The sequence below is a fragment of the Stegostoma tigrinum genome, chromosome 2 (genome assembly GCF_030684315.1).
Source record: "Stegostoma tigrinum isolate sSteTig4 chromosome 2, sSteTig4.hap1, whole genome shotgun sequence".
In the NCBI taxonomy this organism is placed as follows: Eukaryota; Metazoa; Chordata; class Chondrichthyes; order Orectolobiformes; family Stegostomatidae; genus Stegostoma; species Stegostoma tigrinum.
Window position 1 is genome coordinate 33,652,402 of NC_081355.1, and position 16,414 is coordinate 33,668,815.

The following is a 16,414-nucleotide window of genomic DNA, read 5'->3' on the forward strand; positions in this document are numbered from 1 at the left end:
ACGCCAAAAATCATAAGTCAATTCGCATCAGTACAAAGTTAAATTTTACATTTCTACAGTACTCGTCATGACTTCCAACGTCCTTACACGCAATCCATGACGCCTGTAATGAGGTGGAGACACAGTTGTGATGTAAAATGACTCATAATATTTCGGCGAAACTTTCTTGACCCTCTGTAGCTGCTTTCTCAATGTTAGATAACACTGTCTGATTTCAGTCTAGTAATATTTTGGAATAAACCAATGACCGTTTACACACTTCACATTTTCAATAAGGTAATCTTGGTTTCCCTTGAGTAAGTTTTGGTCAGTAATTCCCCTTCCCTCAAGCACGAAACTGATCAGCACGCAGATTCTGTAGCCAAATGAATCCCTTTGAAAAATTCACTGATCCACTTGAGCTCAAGTCAATCACGTTCGTAGAGCCAGAGATGGACATCCTGAGGAGAGAATGTAGATTTCGTACACCCGTATTACCCTCCCGATCTCCATCCTCAGAAATATTTTGGTCTAAAGACCAGAAGCACAGAAACATGGTGGGGAGACGAGGGCAAAGCGGAAGTTAACACATGCGCTAATCTTCCTTCTGCTCCCTTGATGCTTTGCGGGCCGTTTGTTGGGCGGAGCCAATGGCAGCGTCTGGCGGCGGGGTGACGCAGGCTTGGCGCATGCTGTCTCTTGAGCGCGCATCGTGCGTTGGGGGAAAAACCCTTCCCCTGAGGGAAGGCACTTGCGTGCGAGTGAGCGAGAACGCGCCCGCATGCGGATGGTTGGTTGAATGCTTGTTGCGAAGTGCGTGGTTGCGGGAGACGGTAGAAAGCGTGTGACGTTACAAGTGTGGATTCCCCCCTTCTCCGTCCCTCCTCCCCCCCCACCTCTTCCCGGACACGGCTGCTAGGAAATAGAGAGCGGCGCGAGCGACTGGTAGGCAGACGGATTCAGATATGGCGGCGGCGACAGGAGGAGGGGGGGGTAAAATCCGAAACAAGAGACACCATATCATCAGCAAACCTTACGCTAAGAACCAGGTATTTTATTTTATTATTTGTTGTTACTCTAAAGAAAGGATTGCCAAACCGGACCGCGTTAGGTTTAACTAAGTCGTTGCAGGAGGAGGCGGCTGTCGTGAGCCCCGCTTTCTCGGCAGAGACGGTGTGCGCGAGCCGCGGCCTAGTGGCTGGCTTCAGCGGCCTGAGCGATTGAGGGCAGAGTCGGGACCAAACTTGGGCCCGACCTGTTCAAAAAGGTAAAAAAAACAGGCTGGAGGCGGGTAGAAGGTGCTGACGACGGAGCTGTAACTCCCAATGGATCTCTCCCCTCTGGGATTTATTTCATTGTGTTTAGTGTTTACTGTATAAATGCTGTTGAGACGCTTCTTGTCGGCTTGTTATTCGCTTCCGGTTGCATTCCCACGGCCGGCTGGTAAGAGCGACTTTCTCTCCTTTTTTTCCCTCGACTTCGTCTCCCCTGTTTTACTACGCTGCCCTGTTTTTCTTCCTTCAATCTCCCGTTCTGGCCTGAGCTTCACTGGGTAGTCTTTCGGCTTGCTCCGGTCTCCGTCCTTTTCGCGTGCCGCCATGGGCATTTTGGCGCGGACTTGATTTGTTCCTTTAAAGCGAGTCTTCCATAACATTTTCGAATACTGCTGTTCCTGTTGTGGAAGTTTGGCGTACAAGTGCGATTTTAGCCAGTACATTCGTGTACTGCATTTTAACCAGTTTCCTCTTCTACGATCATCGTGGGTTTGGGGGTGGCTCAGCTGCGACTTTGACATGAGGACTTCACGCTGCCGGTATCTGGAGTACTCAACTGTTGCCACCGACTTCTTAATAAATTTACATTTTGACGGGACACTTTGCTTTTTGAACTTCAGCTAGTATATTACCTGAGGGATTTATATTCGAACAGTCTGATTTTAAAATTATTACAATTAGTACTAGTATATGAGGTTGTTAGTATCAAAAACAACCGAAAGCATTTTGGTTGGAAGATCGGTCTTATTTGTGTTCAGAAACTTGGCATTCAAAAATAATTTCCACACAACTTTTATATTTCATTCCCAACTATACTGAGGGGGTATTGCTTCATTGTGATAGGCTTTTGCAAACCATGCTGATGCATTCTTATCGAAATGGAAGTGCATAATCGGCACTGTAGGCTTGTTTCAGCCCTTCAGTAAGATGCTTGTTTCTTAGATCTCAGATGTTAATATGTGGGAGGGAAAAAGTGAATTTATGAAATATAATGCGCAAGTACGGACATCTTGAAGCACTTTACAGTCATTAAAGTTTCATCCTTGTAACAAAGAAAACCTGACACCCAGTTTGTGCGTACAAAACTTCAACAAACAAATGTGTTGGGCCAAGTAATCGTTCTCTGATGCTCTTCTTTGAGACAGTTCCATGACACCCTTTATATCCACCTGAGGGGCAGTTGGGCTACAGCATCTCCATGGTGCAGGACACATTTGGGTGCTGAGCTGGTCTGCCAGTCTTGATTTTTATGCTGAACTTTGAATGAATCTTAAATTTGAAACCCTGTGACCCAAATGAGTATCACTAACCGAACGTCAGTCATTAGGACCATATTGATATTTTTGTTCTGGAAAGAATTTCACCTGCTAAAAGCATGCATTTGTGTGTGTCCCGCATCTATGAAATGTGTAGTTATTTACTACTTTAAGGATTATGGTTACACTTGCTGTGTATACTCTTTATATAGTTAAACCTCACCTTATGTTTTACCTTTCAAATATTATTGCTACCTCCCTTAGATTGTTGTATCTTTCACTCTTCAGTCTTATTTCCAGCCACTTATTTGTTTTCATGTACACTAACTCATTGTCAGTACACACAGTCTTAGAGTATCGCAGTCTTGCATTTTAAACACGTTGCAAGTTACCGAACTAAACTTATATATATTTGGTGCTTTAAACCTAGCTTCACAAAGTGTTATCAGATAGAAGTTAGTGATGCAAAGTTTTAAAACTCCTCTTGGAGGAGGGTGAGGTGGAAAATTTTGTGAAAGGAATTCTGTAGAAGCTGTGTCATTGGTACACAAAAGAAAATTGGGAATTCAAAATGCACCAGTGTTCCAGGTTCGAAGTAAATGGGACTTCTTTGTTCCACCTTTCCTAACATGATTGTAACTAGATTATCTCCAGTGATTACTTTTTTTCCTATACCATTATGCCTTTGTTCAGAAGACCCATGGAAGCCTCCTTTTATTTACTTGCATGTTGCCTTCTGATGGTATCATCCTCAGTCTTGGGTCAGCTTCCAGTCAGAACAAGGCTGAAGCCATTGTATTTGGATCTCCAGTTTAATCTTGCTGACCCAGATTTACTTCAACCTCTTCAAATCTGAACTGAGATTCTGAATTCAAATAATTATTATTATTATTGTTATTATTGTAAATAGCACTTACGTTAACCTGTAAGATGTTCTTGTTACGTTCTGCATTTATGTAGAAGCATGCTGGCAGTTTATAATAGTCATATTTTTAAAGATGTGAATATGCAGGGAATGTAGGAATATGTACCATATGCAAGCAGATGGGATTGGTTTAGAATGGCAACTTGGTGGGCCACGTGACTGGTCCTGTGCTGTACTGTACTCTATAATATCGCTTGCATCTATGGGGTAAACCTTTCTGCTACTGAAACTCAACTATGCCTTTATTGCTTTGATGCAAATATGTCCATGCCTGCTTTTGTCCTCCACTACCTGTAAAGATCACCTCATTCAAAACTACCTTTTATGTTCTACTTATACTTTGTTGCACTGTTAATACTCCCTGTTCTTGCTGACTTTCATTGTCTCCTGACCCTTCGGGCACCTAATTTCTAAAATTTTCAGTTAAATCCCTTTTTGTATCCTCTATTGTCATCTCTGAAACCTCACCCAGCCCACAAGTTTCACCCACACAAACTTTCCACCTACCTTGCCTTTGGTTCAAAATGTCTTCAGCTGTCTATCCATTCTATTCCACCAGCCGTAACCTGAAACACTAAGTAATTGGGATTGTGGAGGAGGAATTGATGGCCATTAGAAAGAAAGTACCAAGGAACCTAATGGGACTGAAGACTTATCAGTTGCCTCTTAGGATATTAAAGAATGAAGCTACAGTGATAGCGGTTGCACTGGTTGTAATCTTCCAAGTCTCCATAAATTCTGGCAAGGCAGCAGTGGATTGCAAAGCCACCACTGTAACATTATTCAAAATGCCAGGGTAACTCAAAGGAGTTAATTATTTCCTAGTAAATGTAACATTTGTTATTGTGGAAAATGTTAAGTGTTTATTACAAAGAACATAATAGAGCACTTAGTGATACATAACAGAATCAAGCAGAGTCAGCATGGGTTCGTTGAAGGGGTATCTGACAAACTTATTAGAATTCTTTGAAGAGACTACAAGCAGGATAGATAATGATGTAATATATTTGGAATTCCAAATAGCATTCAATAAGGCACAGTACATGACACTACTTAAGATGAGCCCATTATGTTGGGGGTAGTATATTAGCATAGAGCATTGCCTGACTATTAGAAGGCAGAGTTGGGATAAATGAGGCATTTTCAGGATAGCAACCTGTAACTTGTGGAGTCCCGCAAAGGTCATTACAGGAGTCACAATTATTCACAAAATACGCAGAGGCAAAAACCTATAACCAAATTTGCACCAAATGTGACAGCATCTTCCAAAGCCAAGGCCAATTCCGTCTAGAAGGACAAGGGCATCGGACATATGGGAACACCACCATCTCCAAGTCGCTCGCTGTCCTGACTTGGAAATATATCGCTGTTCTTTCACTGCTGGGTCAAAATCCTGGAATTCCCTCCCTCATAGCATTGTGGGTCACCTCACAGCAAGAGGACTGCAGTGGTTCAAGAAGGTAGGTCACCATCATCTTCTCAAGGGCAACAGGGGATGGGCAAGAAAAGAACCCACATCCCACAAACGACTAAGGGGGGGGGAAGAAAACCAAGAAAAATGACAAATGGGTGGGAAGGCAACTGGTAAGGATGATACAAGAAGGACAAATTAGTGAGTGGGCGTAAAATTGGCAGATGGCAATATGAGGTTACACCCCTTTTGGAAGAATAGAGGAGCTGAATATTATTTAAATGAAGAAAAACTTCAGAAAGCTGCAATGTAGAGTGGTTCAGAGGTCCTTGTGCATAAATCGTGAAAAGTGAGCATACAGTTTGAAGTAATCAGGAAGACAGATTGGATGTTGACCTTTCATTTTAAAGGGAGTAAATTATAAAAATAGGGAAGTCTCTTGTAAATCACACAGGCACGAGTTAGGCCACACATAGAACACTGATCAATTTTAGTTCCCTGATCTAAGAAAAGATATCATGCTATTGGAGGCAGTCAAGAGAAGGTTTGTTAGATTGATCCTGTGTAAGGAGGGGTTTTCTTGAGGACAAGTTGAGTCTGATGGGCTTTCTGGAGTTTAGAAGAATGAGAGTCAGTATTATTGAGACATATAAGATTTGGCGACTTGGTGTGGTGGATACTGAGGGGTTGTTTTCCCCCTTAATGGAGTATCTCGGACCAGACGGAGTAATCTGAGTCAGCAGTTATTTACTTTAGGACAGAGGTGAGGATTTTATTATCCCTGGGGGTAATGAATTAATGAAGTTTTTACTGCAGAGTCCTGTAGTAGCTGGGTTGTTAATCATCATTAAGGTTGAGGTTGAAGGTTTTTGGTGAATAAGGGAATGTAGGGTAAAATTCAAGGCAGTGGAGTTGACGATAATCAGATCAGCCATTACCTCATTCAGTGGAAGACGTGTCCTGAAAGACAGAATTGTCGACTGTTGCACCAAATCTTGTAGTCTCAACAACCAAAATCTTGATTTTTAAGATGTTGCTGGAACTCTCAACCTTATTTAGTTTATCTTCAGAAAATGAAGAAAGGTCTAGACCTGAAACGTCAGCTTTCCTGCTCCTCTGATACTGCTTGGCCTGCTCTGTTCATCCACCTCTACGTCTTATCTCTTATTTAGTTTATGGTTCTTTTGTGAAGCATTTTGGGCTGTACTGTTAAGGTAAAATGGAAAACAATCAAGTTGCTTTAATTTTTGCTTTAATTGGTGATATGTTTTGAGTAAGCGGTGACTACCTTACGCTTTATTTCATGAAATTTTTAACAAGCTGCCTCATTTCTCCCAAGACTTTCCACTTTGACCATTATTACACACAGTCATGTAATGCCTTACCTGGAAGCCTGTTGCCTGTGCTAATCATTTTGTGAATTTTTGTGTGTATATTATTGATTTTACCAGTTTGAACCTCTACCAACTGCCTAATCCAATTCCTGCCCACCTCCCAAAACATTCTGTCCTGTTGCATTCAGGTACTTTGTGAAATCAAACTTCTGCCCTGCGACTGTGACCCAGTGCATTAACAGCTGCTCCAACACTGGTCTCTTTCAGATATCCATACTTAAGAAATCTGCCAACACTTTTCAATGTATAAACTTGTAATGGTTAATTTGGGGGAAAAGATTGATTTGATTTTGAAACTAACAGTTCCTTTTTAAAAGGCACCATATTCATTTAAAATGCCTTATTACTAAATATGAAGACTATTTATACATTGAGCTGTATGTTGTGTTATTTCAAACTTAGTAAAACAGCATACAAACTTGTATCAGTTGTATCCACTAAATCATTTGAAGTTATGGTTGGCAGTTTGAAGGTAACCATTGAAGTATGGTTATGTATAGAACTCACTTGCTTCTATGATGTGGCAAGATAAGGAATTGAGGGGGAATACTAACAGCATTGATACTTGGGATAGAAATTTTTCCTAGAATGTTAGAAAAACATGTTCTAAATCCCCTTGGCCCTTTGGTTGGGATTTTTTTTGATGCTGCACAGACAAGTTATTGAAGGTTACAATGTAATTCTTCCAATGAGAGCAAATGTGGATAAGATGCTTCCTGTTGGAGATACAGCCATTCTAGGAGATCAGTTCAGTGAGGTGAATCCTAACATAAAATGAGTTGCACTTGAATTTGTGTTCTTGAATTGACCTTTTCTGTTTTATCTTTGTTTATGGACTTTTTCAAGAGACATTAGTTTAAAGACCACATAATAGACAGTAAAAAAAATTCAAGCTCGTGGTCCCCAAGGTGTAGTGTCACTGCCTATACAATATTCCTGTATTGTTCTAATATTGGAAAAATAGCATGTACAAAGCAACAATTTGGACTTGGTCCACAGTGGTGGACCAGGTGTTAATTCTAGTGACGTTGCTCATTTTAATACATGTCAATAACCTGGATCTAATTATACAGGGTGTAATTTCAAAGTTCATAGAGGATATAAAACTCCAAAATGCAGTAGACAGTGAGAAGCTTATTGATGCACTTCAGACACAAAGTTTTACACCATGTAAAGTGGGGTGGAGGGTCAATATGTTTTTACAGCATAGAAGAAAGCCTTGTTACCCACCTTTTCTATGCCGGTCATCAAGCGGGCTATCATAATGCAATTTTTGAGCTCTTTGGTCTGTAGCCTTGCGGACTATAAAGTTTCAAGTGATCATCTAAATACTATAAAATGTCTTGAAGGTTCTTGCATCTACCACTCTTTCAGATCGTAAGTTCCAGATACCCACCATACTCTAGGTGAAAAATATTCATCCTCAAATTTCTTCTAAACCTTTCGTGCCATATCGTTAATCTATATATCCTGGTTATTAACCCTGTACAGCTTTCCCTGCTCTGTAAGAAAGCAACCCCAGCATATGTAGTCTCTCTTCGTTGCTGAATTCCTCCAGTCCAGCCACCATCCTGGTGAATTCGCTGTGCACTGTCTCCAGTGCATTCACATCTTCCTTTTATAGTGTGGTGATCAGAAATGTACACAATACTCTCTATTTCTGGCCTAATTAAGCTCTATAACAAACTACCTTGCTCTTGTATTCAAAAACTTCTCTAACAATTAAGAAGGCTTACCTTAACTACTTTATCTGTTCTGTTGCCTTCAAGGATCTGCAGACATGTATGCCAAGGTCTGCCTGATCCTCTGTGCTTCCTACCATTTGACCTTGCTTTCTTTGTTTGTCATCCCTAAATGCATCACCTCACAGTTTTCAGGATCAAATTCCATTTGCCACCTAAGCCTACCTGACCAGCTTGTTGATGTCAACCTGTGGTTTAAGGTTGTCCTCCTTGTTATTTACCACACCACCAATTTTCATGTCATCTGCAAACCTATTGATTATTCGTCCTGTGTTCATATCTAGGTTGTGAATGTACACAACCAACATCGAGGGACCCTGTGGTGTGCCATTTGACACTGTTTGCCGATCGTCCTTTACATCTTCTTTAATAGGCTAATTTTGGATCCAGTTTGCCAAATTACCTTGGATCCCATGGTTCCACACCACTTTAACCAGTCTGCTATGTGAGACCTTGTCAAAAGCCTTACTGAAATTTATGTCCACTTTCTCAAATGCACTACCCTCACATGACCATCAAGTCCCCTGATTTCCTGACAAAACCATGTTGATTTTTCTTGGTTTATCCTTGCCTCTTAAGTGGAGGTTAATTCTGTCCCACATTTTTTCCCCAGAGATAGTAGGATGCTGGAGAATCTGAGATAAGTGTAGAGCTGGATGAACACAGCAGGCCAAGCAGCATCAGAGGAGCTGCTCCTCTGCTGCTTGGTCTGCTGTGTTCATCCACCTCTACACTGTGTTATCTCATTTTCCCCCAATAGTTTCCCTACCACTGGACTCACTATTCAGTAACTTCCTGATTCACTGTTATCACCCTTGTCAGAGCCCCTCCAATATCCTCTCTGGCCGAGGGATTTATCCACTTCAGGCCTTGCCTCATTTCTTTTAGTGCTGATTTGTTCATGTATATTGCTGTCCCCATCCTGATTTCTATAACTACATAGTACTTCGTATCATTATGAAGAGGGACAAATTTAAAAACTCAGCTATATCTCCCAGCTCCCCAAAAGCTTTGCTATTTGTCTTTCTAATGGGTCCTACTCATTCCCTAACTATTCTTTTGTCCCTTCCAAGCTAATAAAATGCCCTTTTGGATCTTCCTTGATGTTACCCATTAGCATTTTCCCATGTCCCCTCTTGGATCTCCTAATTTCTTTAAATACCCCATGTACTTTGTATACTCCTCCACAATTTCTGTTTTGACCTCTTTGTATGTGCCATAAACTTGTGTTTTCCACCTTATTCCTGTGCATCCCTTGCCATCCACGGTTCTCTGGAGTTGTTGGTCCTACTATGCAACCTCTTTACAGGAACACGTTGGACTTGCACTCTCACTATTAGCGTTTTGAATAACTCACTGTTTTGAATGGATTTTCCTGAGTCACTGCTGTCAGTCTGTTTTTGGCTAGATCTTGCCCCTTCACATTAACATGAACCTTCCTCCATTTCAGCACCTTAATTTTTGATACAGCTTTTTCGTTATCCATCATGACCTTAATATTTTAAGAGTAATGGTCGCTATCACCAAAATGCTTCTCCCTTGACGTTTACTATTTGACTGGCTCTGTTCCCTATAAATAAGGTTAAGCCTAACCCACTCTCACTGGACTTTGTACCTGTTATCATAAAAGGCTCTCCTGGGCAAAATTTAAGAATTGCTCCGTTTTAAGCCTTTCATGCTTTGTCCCAGTTTGTAATGAAGGTGAAATTCCTTACACATTTACTGTATGATTTTTACACGCTTTGACATTTGTCAACACATCTCTTTCCAACCCAGATTGTTTGGAGGTTTAAAGTTCACCCCCATAGTTATTCCACTCCACCACCACCACCACCACCACCAAACGACTTTTCTGGTTTTGTTCCACCCATAGGGCCTCATTCGAGGGACCTTCTAAGATATCAATGCTCTTTACTACAGTAATTGAATCCTTAATTCATATTGCAACACCACTACCTCAGACCCACCTCCCACCAAATATTAAACTGCATGTTCTGTCCCTCCTACAGCCATTTTTCTGTGATGGTCATTGTATCAAATCCCTGTCCGTTAATCAATATTCTCAACTCATGTCTTCCTGCTTTGCAAAACACCTTACAATGATGTGAATGCCAGCCAGCTTTGCCATGTTCCTTTGTGCTTTAACCTCACTATATCTATATTCAGACTTCCTTTTGGATTATCCCCAACTGTATCTCCACTTGGTATACCACCCCCTGCAAAATCAGTTTAAACCTCCAACAACTATATGTACAATCCCCTGGAACATACGGCTGTACAGGTCGTATTGTCCCCAGAATTAGACCAAGTGCTTTTTAGTTGGAAGAGCAAGAAGAGGCGGTGTAAATTAAATAACCTAATTTTGAGAACTGAAAACAGAAAAGTGTATGAACATCTTTGAAAATGGTTGGATACATTGAAGAGGCTTTTAAGAATTAAGACTAAACGTGCATTTCTTAACCCCAAGAATTCTGAAGTTTGAAAGCCATGACATTGTCGTAAACCTTTGTAAATCTCTGGTTTTCCCCTGGCTAGCATGCTTTGTCCAGCTCTGAACATTGTACTTAAGGAATGTGATGGCCTGAGAGAGAATACAGTGAAGATTTGCTAGAATGGTATCAAAGATGGAGAAAGTATCGGGAGACACTAGAGACATGCAAGGGGACGTTTAAATAAGGTGTTCAAAAACGACGGGTTTATTCTAAGTTAATAAGGAGAAATTCCTTCCAGTAGCAGAAGGATTGTTTCGTGGAGTACGTAGATTTAATGTAATTAAAAGAACCAGAGATACAGATATTCTTCATGTTTGCATGATTTGAACTGCATTGTACATTGAAAGATTAAAGTTACAAAATTATAGTAGAAATGTCAAGGTAAACTTTAAAGCATCAGGTGTTGCGAACCTATTGCAAATGTTAAATTCTTAGAAGCCGTGATGTATTATACAGAAATTCATGCACCCTCATTGTTTCAGGTTGATGTTGTCTTTATATTCTTATTGATTCTGTGATATTTCACATCATCTTTTTGGATTGCCAACATGTGGCTCAACCTGGGTCTCACAATCCTTTTATAATTCAGTTTGACTTTTAAACTGAGGGAGGGAACTTGGTTATTATATCAAGCATAATTTATGAAAGACTTTGCCTACAGGGAATCATTGGAAGAGTCACAAACACAGTGAAGAATATAGTACCTGGGTGGCTGCAGAAATACTTTGGGAAGACATCAAAGACAGAACCAGCTGAAGCAGGAGGGTCGCTAAACAACCATGAAAATGATCCAGTCCTCGTAAATGAGACCCCACCATTTGATAATGGAAAACACCAACGAGCACCAACAGCCAGCAGGATAGCGGGTATTTGCACAATTATAACTTTATACTCCCCATTTAAATAGATGCTTGACCATAAAGAAGTGTTGGGTTTACATTTACTTATTTTGCACAATTGAATTAATAAAATTTTAAGAATGTGATTATTTGATTTTTCAGTATGAAGTATTGGGAAGAAACCAATTTGTTCTGTTATGATAACTACCCTTCATAACTCTGAGGAGCACCTTTCCTTCCAGCTTACTTAAAGAGTTTAGACCTTTGCTTCATTGAAAACCTAAATAAACTCTCTTCACGTTGGATTCTTGCACAGTGTTTCATAACTACTAGCTTGAACCTTGATGTTGCCATGTCGGATCACGGTTGTGGTGCATCAAACCTCCTGAATTGTGTTAAACGACTGCGAATTGCAGGACTTAGTCATCTGACCCCCATTTAGTACTATGCCAAAAGAACAAACAGCCTGATCGATTCCCTTTAATTACTTGTTTGGAGAACAGGAAGGAATCACCAGTAAAATGTGAGGGCTATGTTTGATTTTTGTTTTCTGCTGCAAGGTTAACCCATTTTGCTGATTTCCTCTGCTCCTCCAGCTGTCGAGTAAAACAATCCTTTTTAGTAGTGAAATTATTCAGTTGTTTCAATCTTGCTGTTTGTGCTTGATTAACTTAAATGTAGTTTTCCAAATTACAGTTACAGGTTTTGATGTATGCTGACAGTGTTATCTAGAGACACAGGTGGATGCAGTAGGCGGTTATTGCAGTTGGTCAGTGGGAAGGTGGAGCAGATAGGTGAGTCAGAAGATGGACAGGTTGATAGGTGAGAGAGAGATTTTGAAGCTGGTGAAGTTAATTTTAAGGCCATTGGGCTGTAAGCTCTCAAGGTACAATATGAGGTGGTGTTCTCCAGGTGACATTTGGCAACAATCTGACAGTGAAGCAGGCCAAGAATGGATGTGTCACTAGGAGAATGGGAGTGGGAGAGAGAGTGAATGGCACCCAGAAGGTTTAATCACCAACCATCAAAAAGGTATTTCCGTTCCCAGCCTGTGTGCTTTCTGCAGGGACCACTCATTGCACGGCTCCCTTGTTGGCTTTACACTCCCACCGACCCCCTCCACCACACCAAGTAACTTTCCCTGCAACCGCAGGATGTATTACACCTGCCCCTACACCTCCCCTCTCATCTCCGTCCAAGGACCCAAACAGTCCTTTCAAGCAGAGGTTCACCTGCTCTCAACTACTGTATCCGTTGCTTCCGATGCTGTGTCCGATATGTCGGAGAGACCCAGCACAGCCTAGAACACTGGTTCGCAGTGCATCTGCACTCTCCACACGCCAACCTATCCAACCTGTTGAATGTTGAGGCTAAATTATAAAAGCACTTTCTGAATGCATGTAGCATGGTCAGATTGATTTGAAATCACAAATTGGTGGTGATTTTACTGCCTATACAGAGATATCACTACATGGTTATTTAGATTGAAAACTGAATTATCCATGAATATTTGTCATTTAGCAAGGACAGGTAAAAAGGAAAAAAGTTATGGGCTAGTGTTCTCTATAAGAAATAAGGTCACATTAGTGAGAGATGATCTTGGTGTGAAGGATCAAGATGTAGAATCAGTTAGGTTAAACGTAAAGATGAGTGACAATACATTCAAAATTAATGGCCATTTATTTCTCAAAGGCTTCCTCATGGCAAGGTTATTAATTGGCACTACCTGAACAGTGGTATATGTTGGTGGGACTTGCGTTATGGCTCATAAACAGTAAATGTCAATATTAGGACCTTAGAGATGGCCTGTAATGTGGATTACTTGGTAATAATGGGTGCCTATAGACTGGGTAAGTTTAACCAGCAGTGGTGTTGTGGTTTGAGCTCCTGAATTACGAGAGAGATGGGGTTCTGGAGCAATATGTTAAAGAACCAATTGTGATTGAGCTATTTTGAATTTAGTGTTATTTCATCAAGTAGGGCTAATTAATAATTTTGCCTCGAGGAAGCATTTGAGAAATAGTGGCCATTGATTTTTGTATGTATTGTAACTCATTTAGAAAGTGATGTATCTGAACAAAAATCTGTGAAGATATGAGTGGTAATTTGGCTATAGTGGATTTTGAAAATACCCTGAAGGATTTGATGGACAACAGTAATTTTTTTTTAAAAGTTACTTGGTCTGCAGCACATTCTTTTAAGACACAAGTGCCCAAAAGAAAGTAAATCAACTGTGGCTAATGAAGGATTGCTTTAGATGAAAGGAAGTAGCTATAGGATGTTGCTAAAAGTGGTATGGCTGAAGATTTGGAGCAATGTAAATCCTAGTAAAAGAGGATCAAAAAAGGTTCTTTTTACAAGAAAGAAGGGGGACTAAAGAATATAAATGCAAGCCAGCAAGAAACCTAAGGGCAGACTATAAAAGTATTTTTAAATTCATGGAAATGGAAAGATTAAGGACGAATGTGAGCCAGTTACAGGTGGAGCCAGGAGAACTTACAGTACACAATTGGAATTGGTGGGAAACTAAGCAATCGCTTTTTAATGTCTTCATGGAAATAGATGTAGAAAATCACCCAGAAATACTAGGTAACCAAGGGATTTATGAAACTGGAAGAGGCTGGTCTTAGTACAATGTAAGTGCATGAACGGTTTGGATTGAAGGTTGATGAATTGCTCTGGACCAGATAAGCTGCATCCTGGAGTGTTGAAGGAGGTGGCTATACATATAGTTTTGCCAGTATTATAGAGAATGAAGAGTTACAGATCTGTTTGATGTCAGTAGTAGGGAAATGTCACGGTCTGTTTTAACTGGGCATATCCAAAAGAATTGTAAAGTTGAGCAGAATCACTAGGTATTTGTGAGAGGAAAATAAAATTTGACAAACGTGTTGGAACTTCGTGAAAATCTATCTTGTAGCATAGGTAGCTAGAACCAGTTGAGCACATGGGATTTTGAGTAATGCGCTCATATGACTTGAAATGGTTAACAGAAAGCGGGTGGTAAAATTTCTCTCTCCTTCGCATTTGTTGCATTGTTTTCAGCTCAGGTCAGTTTTTTGTATAGAAAACATAATTTGCATCGTAACTTACATCTGTCTGTTTCTGTGTCACATTGTTTCTCGTTCATTGCAAGTGCCTGTCATAATCCACATGAACTTATTGTCAGAAATTATCATAGCAATCCTTGAACAATGTAGCCGTGTAGTGTAAGTGGTGAAAATGAGAAAAAGCACAGTAGAATTATTCTAGCTATTAAGTTAGAAGTGATAAAGTGTGGTAGAAAAGGTTTACGTGGTTGATATTGGGTACTGTTCGAATCTTCTGAGTGTGTGTACAATTATAAAGAATGTTGCTGAAATGAAATAGAAAGCTGACATGCTTTAAAGCATTAATGTGTTTTGATATCCTAGATCTTACTGATTTAAGTCGCATAACAAGGCAAAGACGTGCTATTATGGGGTGGAAAAAAGAACGGTTGCTGATGTGTTATGCATTTGAATATTTGCACAAGAACACTCAAATCAACTTAACGCTTATTCAGGATAAAACCCTAAGACCCTCCACCTGCATCTCTGCCCTCCACAGAATCTAGTCTCAGCACTTCTAGAGATAAGTTAAAGTTAGGTCTTTTAAAAATGCCATTTATGCTTTACTACATTAAAAATACTTGCATTTGACAAAACAACAAAAGTACAAATGCATTTTCTATAACACCAAAACAAGGAAAATGTTTTATAGGAGTGTATATATTGTTGTACAGTGTAGTACATAGAAATATTTTGGTTGATAAATGTGAAACACAATATTTCTCTAAGTTACAGTCCATATCCCTGACTTATTCCACTGTTTTGTGTGGGAGGTACTAATGTGTTGAATCACATAGGGACCATAAAAGCGTTTAAGGCACCTATTCCCTCATTTACAAGACTCTTCTGTGGAGTAATTTCTTGATTATAAGTAGTTTTACTTGGTTTTTTTTTGAATAGCACTGATTTTATACTGGAAGACCTCATGTGTCTTTGCCTTCACTGCAAGGGGTTGGAATACAGCAGTGAAGGTATCTGCTGCAAATGTGTAGATCTTTGTGACTCCTCCTGGAGTATTGTGTAGTTTTGGTCTCTTCATCTAAAGTCTGGATATGCTTGCAATGGACAGAGTGCAGTAGAAGTTCACCAGAATAATCCCTGGAATGACTGGATTGTTTTATGCACAAAAAATGAAGAAACTGGCATTATGAATGTCTAAACAAGGAGCAAAAGCAGGATATTTTGCACTTAATTCTGTGGCCTTAGTAAAATTTGTTTAGGTTCACCATTACATCTGTTTTGTATTGTATGCTGCTTCAAATAATAATTTGGATTTCATTGGTCTTTTACGGCCTTATCCACTGGAGATACTACTTTCAATGTTTTGTGAATCTAAACCCTCCCCACAGTCTCCGCTCATCCACTGAACCTGTCTTTTGCAAATTCAGCTTCTGTCAAAATTCTGATTGCATTTTTCTTTTGTGCATTATCTTACCTGCAATTTCCTTTGGTCCTTAATTAAAATAATTCCTATTGGCAAATTTAGCTACTGCCCCTGCTGCACTTTAGCCAAATTGCTGTGTGCAGCGAACAATAATAGTTTGAGGGCAGAATACTATGGGATGCTATCATTCACTTGAATCACTCTCAACATTCTGTCTGTTTTTAGCCTGTTTTAGTTTAATTGTTTAATTTTTCCTCCCTTTGCTCTCACCGTTTCAATTCCTTTTACCTTGCCTAATTGTTTTCTGTGAGAATCTATTTGACAAAATAGCAATCCATGAAGACCACTTCGTTTGAAATTCCTTATCCATCATATAATCGTATCCTCAGCTGTCAGGTTTGTCAGTTGGTCTGTCAGATGTCCGTGTTAATGGCAATTAGATGCATACGTAAATGTTAAATCAAACCTATACTTAATAGCTCCACAGATTTCTGCTTGCTTTTGTAATAATAAATATCATTGTCTTGCATTTTTTAAAAATCTTTTTACTGATGTTAAAAATGTGCAGTACCCTGCTATTCTTAACATTTTTTATTCTCCTCGTGTTTCCTCTTTATCAATTTCATAAA

The 16,414-nt window shown here is 39.9% G+C and overlaps 1 protein-coding gene across 2 annotated transcripts in view; it reads left to right on the forward strand.

Moving 5' to 3' along the window:
- Positions 1 to 761: 761 nt before the first annotated feature.
- Positions 762 to 16,414, forward strand: part of nup153 (nucleoporin 153) — a 67,570-nt gene continuing 51,917 nt past the window's right edge. The window contains exons 1-2 of one of the 2 annotated variants that reach the window (XM_048550547.1): positions 762 to 1,028; positions 11,135 to 11,339. In XM_048550547.1, the coding sequence (XP_048406504.1) occupies positions 945 to 1,028; positions 11,135 to 11,339 (289 nt within the window). In that variant the 5' untranslated portion in view covers positions 762 to 944. The remainder of the gene's footprint in view (positions 1,029 to 11,134; positions 11,340 to 16,414) is intronic. The other variant, XM_048550540.2, reaches the window with a different exon arrangement.